The sequence below is a fragment of the Dryas octopetala genome, chromosome 9, assembly GCF_963921425.1.
Source record: "Dryas octopetala chromosome 9, drDryOcto1.1, whole genome shotgun sequence".
NCBI lineage: Eukaryota > Viridiplantae > Streptophyta > Magnoliopsida > Rosales > Rosaceae > Dryas > Dryas octopetala.
Window position 1 is genome coordinate 11,988,866 of NC_141374.1, and position 13,222 is coordinate 12,002,087.

The window sequence follows — 13,222 nt, forward strand, 5'->3', positions numbered from 1 at the left end:
TAGGGTTTGCAACGAACCAAGCGTGAATCACAGAAATTCGAAAGAATCAAGAGGAAAACCCAGAAATACGAAGAACAGAGAGTTAAAGACAGAAATTGGAAGAACAAATTTGAAGAATTAAACAATGAAAATCGAATGTGAACAAAGTGGAAAAAAAATTTGACGAAAGTAGTTGATGAAGAATTGAAGCAATTGATCTTGAACAAATGGGGAAGAAAGCAGTATGCGATACAGAGAAACAACAAACTTATCTGAGAACAAGCATGATGAAACATAAAGCCAGGTCCGCCATGAACGCCATGGCTCTGATACCATAAAAGCTATTATTAACATAGACAGCAACAACAAAAATCTGCAGAAATTGAAAAGTACAAAGAAATTAATGTGTTTTCACTTGCATTGTAAACTTTTGAACGTCTTGGCCGACACATCAAATGCTATGGTGCAGTCCATTGTAGCAGACTTCTTCTTCTTCATGATCATCAACAGTTCAACCTTTCCAGTCAACTTGGCTTGGCTTGTCAGCGTCAACACCCCGCTGCTCAACTCACTGCCAAGATTAGAACTGCTTAATGCACTGGAACTCAAATCCACTGTCACATCCATCTTCTTGGTGCCACGCATTCCGGCCTTGCCCTTTGGAATCACAACTTGCCCCACAGTCGCGCCTTGGTACATGAACGTTACAGTGCCTGCATCAAACTTATAGGGACCCCAGTTTGTGTTCTTGACCCTGATTTGGGTTGTGAAGCTTGTCTCAAATGATGGTGTTGCTGGCACAGAGGTGAAGCTTTGGACATTGATGTCGCCCAATCTGACCTTCGGGGTCTTGACACGCATCACAGTGAGTCCAAACACAGTCATGACTATGATTTGAAACACAATGAAAATACCAATATATGTGAACAACTTGATTCTCTTCTTGCGTTTCAGCTGATCTGCAGATAAAGATTCTGTGTCACTTCTTTGGTAACCATTTGCTGGGGCTAAGGGATAAGCCTGTTGAGGACTCTTCTCAGCCATCATTCTATTTCTTTTTTGATATAAGAGTGAAGAAAAGAAAATATAGTTCTCTGTTTTTGAAAGATGAAAGTAGCTAGGAAGTGTAGGGAGTTGTTTGTGGAAATGAAGCAGAGTAGTGTGTTATATATAGTGTTTGGAGTTTGGCCATTTTCAAATAAGTTATTTAGGGGAATTAATGAATTTCCGGGAAAATGTGATGGGGCCGGGTGAAGAATTTTATAGCAGATTGCAGTACCAAACGCGTCCAAAGTTGAGAATTATTGACTTCTAGATGATGGATGACTTTGTTGAGGACCTTTTAGGGTTTTGCAATGAGTCATAGGTGAACATATCAAAGTATAAAACATCAGTATCAGCAATTTGATATTCTAAGAGATAATCAGAATAATGGAATGCTATGACGGCATTAAAGACTTTCCCTAGAACACAAACATGGATCTCTCCAAGTCTTACTTACAGAGTACGTCCAAGCTGTACGATATCTTTTATTTGCATTTTATGCTTTATGGAGCACAAATAACACTCATTCGACCCTCTAGAAGACTATCAAAGTCAAAAACTAGCACTACACTTGCGCGTTTGGTTAATTGAAGCATAAGTGAGAAAACTTATGTGGGACCATTATACCACATCATGTGGCGTGGTGTACGTTTAACCCTTGTTGATGTTCTATAACACAATAATAAAATTTGAAATTTTATTTTGTATTTTCTGTTGAGAAGAAGATCCCACATCGAAAATATGGAGAATTGCATAATAATTTATAAGGGTTTGGATTAGATTGCATAGTATTTTATTTTGTTTTGGGATAGATATTTAGATTTTTTCATGATATCATAGCAGACTATCCATATATTGTGCTACACGTCACCCAATTAATATAAATTGTTCACGTGTTAAGTTTGAGTAAGACCATACATGCAGGGGCGTGTTGAGAGGAAGATTCCATATCAAAAATATAAGAGTTTGATTTATGTCTCTCATAACTAATTAATTTTTCAACGAATGTCTAAATTTTTTCATTTCCATTGTTGGTTTGGATTCCGATTCACGTACGTAGTTGCAGTACATGACTTTAGAGGATAGTCATATACATATATTTAAGTAAAATAACATGGTATAACCGTTTTGCACAAGATAATGTGTCGGATTATTATATAGGACAGGATTGTTTATAACGAGTTAATCGAACACCACGATATATTTCAGCAAACCATAATTTTGTTGTGCTTGTTCATTATACAAATTAGAGGGGCCCACGAAACAGCTTAACTGGGGGTCCATCATACAAATTTTTTCATAAACTTTCAGGAATATCATACCCACTCCCACAACTTGTAACTTGTCCTCTAGTGGGATATATGGCAAGTTATAAGTTTTAGGTAGTTAGTCAACTGAAGTTGGCGTTAAATCGCCACCACTACGTGCTATGCGTAATGCAAACATGGCTTTGAGGGAAGCGGTCACCATCTGGAATTGATAAAACAATTTGGGGTACTTACAGAATTCTTAAGGCCATCTAGAAGCCAAAATATTAACCTGAGACAAACTTAACTGCACTTTTGCACGATAACTAGCTATTAATTAATTTGGGGTGCCCTCCATGATTTGAATAGTGATTGACATGGCTGCTCCTTGAAATTGGATTTTTGTTGCTCTTTATTACCTTTTAAGCTACACTTTTTTGCCTAGCCCAAAAAAAAAAAAAGGACTTTTGGGATTTTTTTTTTTTTTTTTTGCTGTTAATTAGCAAGGATTAAAATATCAGAAATTTTTTAAATATCGGTACTCAAATTTACGGATATTTCGATTTCGGTAGATATCGATGTAAAGAAAATTAAGTTAGATTTTGTTCTTTTGTTAATTTATTGTTGATTAATTAGGATTAGTGGATGAGTTTTGATCTAATTATGACTAAATTTGGTTTAATTTTATCTTATTCCTCTTTTTCTTTCCAAATTTTAAAATTTTATATACAATTCTGCTAATATATATCGATATGTTACTGATATTTTGTCGATATATACCGATATATTCTGTCAACATATACCGATATCGGAGAAATATTGGTTATAGTCTATTTAAATATCGATGAATGAAATTACAGATATATCGGTGAATATATCGACAATATCTTGGATATTTTCATCCATATTAATTAGGAGCATGATATATGACAAATTTTTTTTTAATAGATGGTCTCTGTTTATTAAATAAATAAATAAATAACATCATTGCTAGCTCTACAAGACTACAACAAATCCAGACCTCAAACAGGGAAAAATTAAAGAATAAAAAAATAACAAATCAAGAAACTAGCTAGTCTTGGTCACTCAGCCACCCAAATGCTGAAGATGCAGCCAAATTTAATTAGACCGTCTGTGTTTTCACTTGCATTGTAAACTTTTGACCGTCTTGGCCGACACATCCAATGCTATGGTGCAGTCCATTGTAGCAGACTTCTTCTTCTTCATGATCATCATCAATTCAACCTTTCCAGTCAATTTGGCTTGGCTGTTCAGCGTCAACACCCCGCTGCTCAATTCACTGCCAAGATTAGAACTGCTTAATGCACTGGAACTCAAATCCACTGTCACATCGATCTTCTTGGTGCCACGCATTCCGGCCTTGCCCTTTGGAATCACAACTTGCCCCACAGTCGCGCCTTGGTACATGAACGTTACAGTGCCTGCATCAAACTTATAGGGACCCCAGTTTGTGTTCTTCACCCTGATTTGGGTTGTGAAGCTTGTGTCAAATGAAGGTGTTGCTGGCACAGAGTTGAGCTTTTGGACATTGATGGCGCCTAATCTGACCTTGGGGGTCTTAACACGCATCACAGTGAGTCCAAAAACGGTCATGACAATAATTTGAAAGACAATGAAAATACCAATATACGTAAACAGCTTGATTCTCTTCTGGCGTTTGAGCTCATCTGGGGATTGCAAAGATTCTCCATCACTTCTTGTGTAACCATTTGCCGATTGCATGGTTTGCTGGCTCTTCTCTGCCATCTTTCTTTTCCAATTGAAAGCTTTGAAAGAAAATGCTCTGTGTTTTATCTGTTTAGCTCTCTAAATTAAGAATTGAGCAAATGTACTAATTGTACGTTTTGTTGGAATGTTGGCTGATTGTTGCTTGGTATATATAGGGTTTGGAAAATTGGTGTAAGCTAGCTTCGAGGAAAAATGGAACCAAAACGCGCAAAGCTACGCAGAGTTCTTTGACTTCTGGTCTTAATTTCTGGATGGTTGAGAAAGTTGTTTGAAAGCCATTAATTCACATTTACAATAAAAACGTATAGTTTATTTTCTTATTCTATACTGATGAAAGAAAAAGAAGTATAGAATAATAGAAATCCATGACGGCATAAAGACTTTGCTTACAACGCAAACAAGGATCTCGGCAAGACATACAGAGTCCTTGCTTTCTGATATCTTTTTTAATTTTTTTTTATTTGATCCTTTTTTTTGTAAACTAAAATTAAGGACCTCATGGAACTCATTCAACCTTCTAGTTCTAGAAGAATAAAGTCACAAACTCTTAACTGTGCACGTTTGGTTACATTTGGGCATCTCAGAGAAGCTTGCACCCACCACCATCATTTCCTCTGAACTTATTCAATCAAATTAATTGTCCAAACACTATATATACCCACTTGGCATTCTTCTTAACATTCCCACAAGGCCACAAACAACTAGATACTACACTTGCTCAATTTATATTTTCGAGAGCAAATCAGCAAAAACAGAACATTTTCTTTCAAAACTTTGCAGGAAATGGCCTACTTCAGAAAAGATGAAGAGTCTGCCACCTTGCAGTCCGAGCAGCTCAAACGCCAGAAGAGAATCAAATTGGCAATATATATTGGTGTTTTCATTGTGTTTCAGATCATAGTCATGACCGTATTAGGACTCACTGTGATGCGTGTTAAGACCCCCAAGGTGAGGTTGGGAGCCATCAATGTCCAAAACTTCAACTCTGTCCCAGCAGCACCTTCATTTGACACGAGCTTCACGACCCAAATTAGGGTCAAGAACACAAATTGGGGTCCCTATAAGTTTGATGCAGGCACTGTCACGTTCCTGTATCAAGGTGCGACTGTGGGGCAAGTTGTCATTCCAAAGAGCAAGGCGGGAATGCGTTCTACCAAAAAGATCGATGTCACAGTGAGTTTGAATTCCGAAGCATTGCCAAAAAGTTCCAATCTTGGCAGTGAATTGAGCACTGGGGTCCTGACTCTGAGCAGTCGAGCAAAGTTGACTGGAAAAGTCGAATTGATGTTGATCATGAAGAAAAAGAAGTCTGCCACAATGGACTGCACTATGGAATTTAATTTGTCAACAAAGGGTATTGAAGCCTTGGAATGCAAATGAGAGTCAAGCTAGGCTAGGCTGCTGCATCTTCAGGATTTCGACAGCGAGTAATCAAGACTAGTTCTTGGTTTACTTGTTATTCTTTTTGTGACGCTTGGATTTGTTGTATAGAGCTATACTGTTATTTGTTTATTAGTACGTACTGTTTTTTTTTTTTTTCAACTTTCTTTTAAATGATTGAAGATAGAAGAAGATGCTTTAATTTAACTTTTTTTAATTTTCATTTCTATATATAGCTCCTAAACGTATATAATTGGTTCTTTTGCATCAATAATTTCCAATGTGTATTTCTACTCCTTGAATACATATGTTTTAATGAATTTTCTGTTTTAGGTAGGGGATATGCTTTAACGAAATGGGTGATTTATTTATTTATATATGGGTTATCAACACTTGTTCCATAGGCGATTCTATATATACGAGAACCCTTTATACCAATTCAATACAAAATGCTTGTCCAAACGGAATCTTATATGAGAATTTGAGATTTTTATGCATGAAAAACTTCTTATATATGATTGCCATAAAAGATTTCCATATAGGATCTCGTTCATACTATGTGTGGATGCGAGAATCATCCCTTTTGTTATAATATATAATTTCACACATCTCTTCACTCATTGTCATTTCTTTTTGGGTTGAATACTCTAATTTATCGAAGGGTTTTTTTACCCAAATATCACCTGGACTATAGAGGGTATACTCTCATACCACCCAAACTTTTTTTCTTGCCAATTTACCACCTGAAGTATCAATATGTGCTAATGTAGCACCTGTCATTCATTTCTGTCAATTTTTCTGTTAACTTGAAGGCTAATTTTGTCAATTCATATTATAAAATATTTGAAAAACAAAACTAAAATCCAAATACACTTTAAAAAAAAAAAAAAACAAACAAACTCATCCAACCCACCCTCACCCCCGAGGCCGACCAATCCTTGACGATGCCGGCCTCCTTTCCTCTCCTTCCCTCTCTCTTCTTCATTATACTTAAGGGCAAATTATGAAGTTTGAGAAAAAAGTTAATGATTTAACAGAAAAGTTGACTGTAGGTGCCATATTGGCACATATTGATACTTCAAGTGGTAAATTGGCAAGAAAAAAAGTTATAGTGGTACGTGAGCACACTCCCTATAGTTCAAGTGGCATTCGAGTAAAAAAGCCTTATTGAAGTGTACTCTGGTTTTCAATATGGTCGATTATTGTGTCTGTGATTGAAAGTTTAGCTACAAATGACCTTAGCTACGGGTAGCTTGCCGCGAAAGACATATTTTGTTGTATCACCGAGCATTCCATATCCAAACCATAGGCTAAAGTCAGAATTGAAGGCTGCAGTAGTTGGAACAGCCAAATCATCATAATTCAGAACATGATGTCACACATGTACGGATGGATAAGCTTAAACAACTAAACCCTTAATTAATCAGATTATCTCATTCTCTAAACACTACATATATATACCTCCCACAATTGCAACAAACAATTACTATTTACTACGCTTACAAATTATAGTCTTGGACCCATTGCGCGCTATGAACGTAATGCAAACATGGCTTTGACTCTTTGAGGGAAGGGGGTCACTATCTGGAATTTAAGAATTTGGTCACTTGAGCCCCCACTTGATTAACTTTTCGGCTAGTTGCAGTGAGTCCAAGTTGCATTATCTATATAGGGTCTTCCCTTTGGATATTTCAAAACAATGTCACATTCAAATAAATAAATAAAAAAAAGAAAGAAAAGCTGAATAAAATCCTAATTAAGGACAAGAATCAGCTAAGATAGAATCAGTTCACATATATTTGAGACAAATTACCACAACGTAACTAATATGTATACAGCAAATAAGCACAATTGCAAATTTTCTCTTGGTAAGTATATTATATGTATACCCACAAAATCTCTAAACAACAACAACAAAGAAATTTGCAGAAATATATAACATCTAGAAAGAACCTAGCTCAGTCTGTTTTCGCTTAAAGAGACTCAAGACTAGTTCTTGGATTAATTAATTTAATTGTGTAGAGCACTGGAGATATAATATTATTTATTTATTTTTTTTGAACCACTGAGCACGCTTATTTTCTTTTTCTAACTATCTTTTAATAAATTATTGAATATAGAAACAGCTTGTTCATTCTAAATATAGTTCCTAAATTAAGCTTTTACTTTGCATTTACGGTGAACGGAGGTTTTACAAAAGATGTCTTGGGCGACTCGCTTGTTATCTGTTGAGAGTGGGAATGTAAAATTTTAATCAACATTATATAGTGTTTTGAATCTCACTACTATTGTCAATTGATTTTGGTTAAATGTTCTAATTTTTATTTGGTATCAAAAAGGCAATTTATGGTTTAAATTAATCAGTAATAATAGAAAGACTTTTAAATTTGTTCTATTTTTTTATGGTTTGTTTTATGATTTTTTTTTTCTTAAATTAGTGTCTGTGTAATTGAATTTTTTTTTGTACGTATAATTTACTTAAGTTGTTGGTCCTCCAATTATATGTTGTTGTTAGTTGATGAGGTTGATGAGTTGATCGATGACATTAAAGGAAAGATACATTAGAAGCTAAAGGAGAGTCAGTCATTTAGGTAAGGGTTTCTACTTTTCTTTGGTAGTCAAACATATTAGAAGGTCGTTAAAGTATCAACTATCGATCAAGAACTGTTTGGTAAATTTTCGGTCAAATATTTTTCATTAACAATCAACCCTAGTTAGTAATAGTGATATTACATGGTCAACTGATCACCATAACAATTATAATAAATTAACTCGAGATCCAGTTTTTAGAAAAATTTAACATGTAATACGGCTAATATGGATATTAACTACAAAGACATCCTATTCGTATTGTATGTTTCATGTGTTCATCACGTGTTATTATTATAATTTTTTTCTATTTTTGCCCTTTTTCAGTTTGTTTAGATTGTTGTTTCATTAATGATATGTTTTGCCTCCATTTATTTTTTTTCTCTCTCAATTTTCCTTTTTGATTTCAATTTTCAATTTCGGTTTGAAATTGAATTCTTTGTAATTTTGAAGCTTGATCTCCGTGGCATTTTTATTTTCTTTGCGATTTCTGAATTTGGATTCGTAGAGATATGTATCTTAAAATAACGAAAAATTATAAAACTTTTCAAGAAAATCTATCACTTTTTAGTGCATAGATAAATATTGGCTCCTATAGTTTGGTTATTAACTGAGTTGGTGCTTAGGATCAATCCAGAATGCTTGAGAGCTTAATATTTTTAGTTTGCTCCAATACCTTAATTTACTAAGTATTAAGTGAATAAAAAAGCAACTGAGGTGAAAAGAATTGCAACATTGCATTCTTATGGGAGGCATACATTAAAATACATGCATATTTGAAGAATTAATTGTCTATTATTATTTAGACTTTTTGGACATAGTTTAATGAATGATAATTAAGACATAGTAAATTGTGATCATCCCACCTTTATATATACATACATGAACATTTCATGAGGAAAAGATGAAACGATCGAAATACAATATTCATTTTCCATGTTGTAGACCTAAATGTGATAGTTTCTTTTCATCTGGCTAAATGTGATAATTAGGTAGACAGTATTTGATTATACAATATTCATTTCCAATCCTAAAAAATTCCATGACTGTCAGAATTTACAGGATGTTATGCTGTTATGAGCTCATGGAAGAAAGCCCATTTTAAATTTGAAACAATAGCACTACCAATCTTCATATAACGAATCACCTATCTAATATATGAAATATTCAAAGTGACAGTCTGCCATCATCTATTGCGCTATCTTATTTAGTTATTTTGGTACAAGAACTTTAACTTGAACTAACAAGACAAATGATGTTGGACCCCACCTCTCCATGACCATTGACCACAACTTGCAACTTGCAACTTGTAACTTGTAACTTGTAACTTGCAACTTGCTCTCTAATGAGGAGAAAGTCTTGGAATATATGGGTCAGCTCAAACTTTTAGTCAACTCAAGTTGGCTACAGGCCACTTGATTAACTTTTCCGTTAGTTTTCTATGACTACTAACTTCCACTCGCCAGAGTCTTGAATGAGACATGCCTTAATGAGTTAATGGGGTATCTCTCACAATGAATGGGTCCCTCAATACTTGCATTAGACTCATGGGGCATGCCTTAATGGGCATCTCTCACAATGAAACGGGCCCTCAACACTGCACTCCCCTCATATGGTCTTCTCTTTAGATATTTCAATTCAGTGTTATAAAGATAAGGGTCTTTTTGTAATTTGACTTGACCTTGTGTATTGCCTTTGGGGGGGCTTCTCTGTAGTGGTATTGGCTTTATGAATTAATGTGCAAGTTCTGACCCAAAAAAAAAAACATGAGAGAAGAAAGACAAATTGAATGTGAAACAATACCACTACAAATCTGTATACAACAAAAAAAGCAGTACAATTGCAAAATTGCATTTGGTATGTATGTTTATACTCACACAATCTATAAACAAAAGCAAAAAAATTTGCAGAAACATAAAACAATTAAGTAGAAAGAAATGTCCATCTGTGTTTTCACTTGCATTGTAAAGTTTTGACCGTCTTGCTTGCCAAATCAAATGTTATGGTGCAGTCCATTGCAGCAGACTTCTTCTTCTTCATGATCATCATCAATTCAACCTTTCCAGTCAATTTGGCTTGGCTGTTCAGCTTCAACACCCCACTCTTCATTTCACTTTCAAGATTAGAATTAGAACCGGTTAATGCACCAGAACTCAGATTCAATGTGACAGTGATCTTTTTGGTGGAACGCATTCCAGCCTTGCTCTTTGGAATGACAACTTCTCCCACCGTAAAGCCTTGGTACATGAACGTAACAGTGCCTGCATCAAACTTATAGGGACCCCAGTTTGTGTTCTTAACCCTGATTTGGGTTGTGAAGCTTGTGTTGAACGATGGTGTTGCAGGGTCAGAGTTGAACTTTTCGAAATTGATGGCACCCAACCTGACCTTGGGGGTCTTAACACGCATCACAGTGAGTCCAAAAACGGTCATGACAATAATTTGAAAGACAATGAAAATACCAATATACGTAAACAACTTGATTCTCTTCTGGCGTTTGAGCTCATCTGTGGTTTGCAAGGATTCTCCATCACTTCTTGTGTAACCACTTGTGGATCGGAAGGCCTGCTGGTTCTTCTCAGCCATCTCTATCTTTTTACCAAAAGGCTTTGAAAGAAAATGTTGTGTTTTTTGCTGTTTAGCCCTCTAAATTGTGAATTGAATGAGCAAGTGTACTTGTTTGTTGGAATGGATGAACGCTACTTGGTATATATAGAGTTTGGACAATTTAATATTTGGGAAATGAATTGTGTAAGCTTCCAGGAAAGTGGGCCAAAACGCGCATAACAAGGCAGAGTCATTTGACTTCTTGCCTTAATTTCTAAATGGTTGAGAAAAAGTGATTTCAAAGCTATATTATACTACTCACATGTACAATACAAAAGTATCGGCAATTTTCATAGTCATAAAAGACTTTGCCTACAACACAAACAAGGATCATGCAGGTTTTACAGAGTCTTTGCTGTAATGCTGTCCCATATTTTTTTTATCTTTATTTTTATTTTATTCTTTTTCTTGTAACATGGGGACGTAAAGAATTCGTCTTACAGCAACAGCCTAAAATTAAGGACCTCATGGAACTCACTCAAGATTCAACCCTCTTTTATTAATTTGTATTTTATCATTAAAATATAAGCTATGCAGCACACATAACACTCATTCGACCCTCTAGAAGACTATTAAGTCAAAAACTCTAAACTAAGCGTGTTTGGTTTCATTTGGGTATTTCCTGGAAGCTTAGACTTGGACCCCCCATGCATCATTTCCTGTGGAGTAGTAATTAATCAAACGGTCTCACTATATATACATGCAGCATTCTGCCAACATTTCCACAAACAACCATATACTACACTTTTCTCACTTGCTCAATTCATTTTACCCTTTAGCTGAAAAACAGAAAAACACAACATTTTCTTTCCCAGCAAATAATATTATGGCTGAGAAGAACCAGCAGACTTTCCCATCATCAGCAAATGGTTACTCAAGAAGTGATGGAGAATCTTTGCAATCCCCGGATGAGCTCAAACGCCAGAAGAGAATCAAGTTGTTTACCTATATTGGAATTTTCATTGTGTTTCAAATCATTGTCATGACCGTATTTGGACTCACTGTGATGCGTGTTAAGACCCCTAAGGTCAGGTTGGGCGCCATCAATGTCCAAAACTTCAACTCTGTCCCAGCAACACCATCATTTGACACAAGCTTCACAACCCAAATCAGGGTGAAGAACCCAAACTGGGGTCCCTATAAGTTTGATGCAGGCACTGTAACGTTCATGTACCAAGGTGCAACTGTGGGGCAAGTTGTGATTCCAAAGAGCAAGGCCGGAATGCGTGGCACCAAGAAGATCGATGTGACAGTGAATTTGAGTTCCAGTGCATTAAGCAGTTCTAATCTTGGCAGTGAATTGAGCAGCGGGGTGTTGACACTTAAGAGCGAAGCCAAATTGACTGGAAAGGTGGAGTTGATGTTGATCATGAAGAAGAAGAAGTCTGCCACAATGGACTGCACCATAGCCTTTGATGTCTCAACAAAGGGGATTCAATCTTTGGAATGCAAATGAGAGACAAAGCTAGGCTGCTGCATCTTCAGAATTTAGATTGGGAGGAATCAAAACTAGTTCTTGGATTTGTTGTATAGAGTTGTAATATTGTTATTTCATTTATTCATTTAGCCACTGAGGACACTGTTTTTCAGTTTTTTGTACTTTCATTTATATGATTGAATATAGAAGCAGGTGCTTAATTCTTTTGAACTTTACTTTTAATTTATGGTGAATGGAGGCTTTACAGAAAATGTCTCAGCAGACTAGGTTCCTTGTCCAATGTTGTCTTCTCAGTTATGTCATACTCAAGGGCTGAGTCTGATTGGTTGGTGAGTCTTCAGTTAATTTGGTGATATTTAATGGATATTTTTGGCATCAATTATTTTCAAAATATGTTTATTCCTTCTCCCTGGATATGTTTTAATAAATTTTCAGCTCTGGGTTGGGAACAAGGTTAATGACAATGTTTTTGTCTTCTGCAACCAAGACAAAGGCAAGAGAGCCTATAGTATAATAGTTGGCCAGGAAGGAATGCTTTAAGAAGAGGATGGCTGATAAAACTTGTTTTGTTTTTTCTCTGCTCTATTTTATGATTTTTTTATTGAAAATTGTGTCTGTATAATTGAATATTTTGGAATAATTTTCTTATGCTGTTTGTTGGTACTTCCCATTCAGCTTGCATAATATAAAATTTGTGGTTCTAGATTTCTCTTTGCTGTTTTCCTTCTCCTATGCAAATGCTATGTTCCTCCATATTCTATGATCACTATGTAATAGGTTAGGACAAAAAAAAAAAAAAGTATGAGGTAATTGGTTTTGCAACACATAAGAATAATCCTTAGCCACAAATATCTGTAACTGTAACCATTAAAGCCTTTAGCTACGGATAGTTCGTCACTAATTAAAGACAGATTTTGTTGTAGTGAATTGCCTATCATTCCATATCTAGTCATTAGGCTAAAGTCAGAATTGATGGGTGTAGAAGTTGAATGACCAAAAATCGTCAAAATTCAAATCATGTCACATGTACAGGAAAAAAACTGATAAGATAACATTTTCAAAGGTATGTCCTATTGCAGACGTGTATAGTCGAAGGTTCTATGGATGTGATCATAAAATAATGTCAGTTTACACCAAATTAAACATGTACTAAAAGTCCTAAAGAAAAAGTCATGCTATCATCTTGAAA

At 35.4% G+C, this 13,222-nt stretch overlaps 5 protein-coding genes across 5 annotated transcripts; 2 read left to right on the plus strand and 3 right to left on the minus strand.

The window, feature by feature from the left end:
- Positions 1-211: 211 nt before the first annotated feature.
- On the minus strand, positions 212-1,098 carry LOC147274134 (late embryogenesis abundant protein At1g64065-like). The gene has a single exon (XM_086256535.1). It carries the CDS (start codon positions 1,024-1,026, stop codon positions 391-393), a length of 636 nt encoding a protein of 211 aa, XP_086112661.1. The 5' UTR covers positions 1,027-1,098; the 3' UTR covers positions 212-390.
- A 2,145-nt stretch (positions 1,099-3,243) lies between these two features.
- On the minus strand, positions 3,244-4,136 carry LOC147274135 (late embryogenesis abundant protein At1g64065-like). Its single transcript, XM_086257043.1, has one exon. The coding sequence runs from the start codon at positions 4,035-4,037 to the stop codon at positions 3,411-3,413; it is 627 nt and encodes a 208-aa protein (XP_086113169.1). The 5' UTR covers positions 4,038-4,136; the 3' UTR covers positions 3,244-3,410.
- A 145-nt stretch (positions 4,137-4,281) lies between these two features.
- LOC147274136 (late embryogenesis abundant protein At1g64065-like) lies at positions 4,282-5,660 on the plus strand. Its single transcript, XM_086257044.1, has one exon. The coding sequence runs from the start codon at positions 4,803-4,805 to the stop codon at positions 5,397-5,399; it is 597 nt and encodes a 198-aa protein (XP_086113170.1). The 5' UTR covers positions 4,282-4,802; the 3' UTR covers positions 5,400-5,660.
- A 4,120-nt stretch (positions 5,661-9,780) lies between these two features.
- LOC147274137 (late embryogenesis abundant protein At1g64065-like) lies at positions 9,781-10,669 on the minus strand. The gene has a single exon (XM_086256534.1). The coding sequence runs from the start codon at positions 10,572-10,574 to the stop codon at positions 9,942-9,944; it is 633 nt and encodes a 210-aa protein (XP_086112660.1). The 5' UTR covers positions 10,575-10,669; the 3' UTR covers positions 9,781-9,941.
- Positions 10,670-11,303: 634 nt separating this feature from the next.
- Positions 11,304-12,245, plus strand: LOC147274138 (late embryogenesis abundant protein At1g64065-like). Its single transcript, XM_086256476.1, has one exon. The coding sequence runs from the start codon at positions 11,422-11,424 to the stop codon at positions 12,049-12,051; it is 630 nt and encodes a 209-aa protein (XP_086112602.1). The 5' UTR covers positions 11,304-11,421; the 3' UTR covers positions 12,052-12,245.
- The last annotated feature ends 977 nt before the right edge of the window (positions 12,246-13,222 follow it).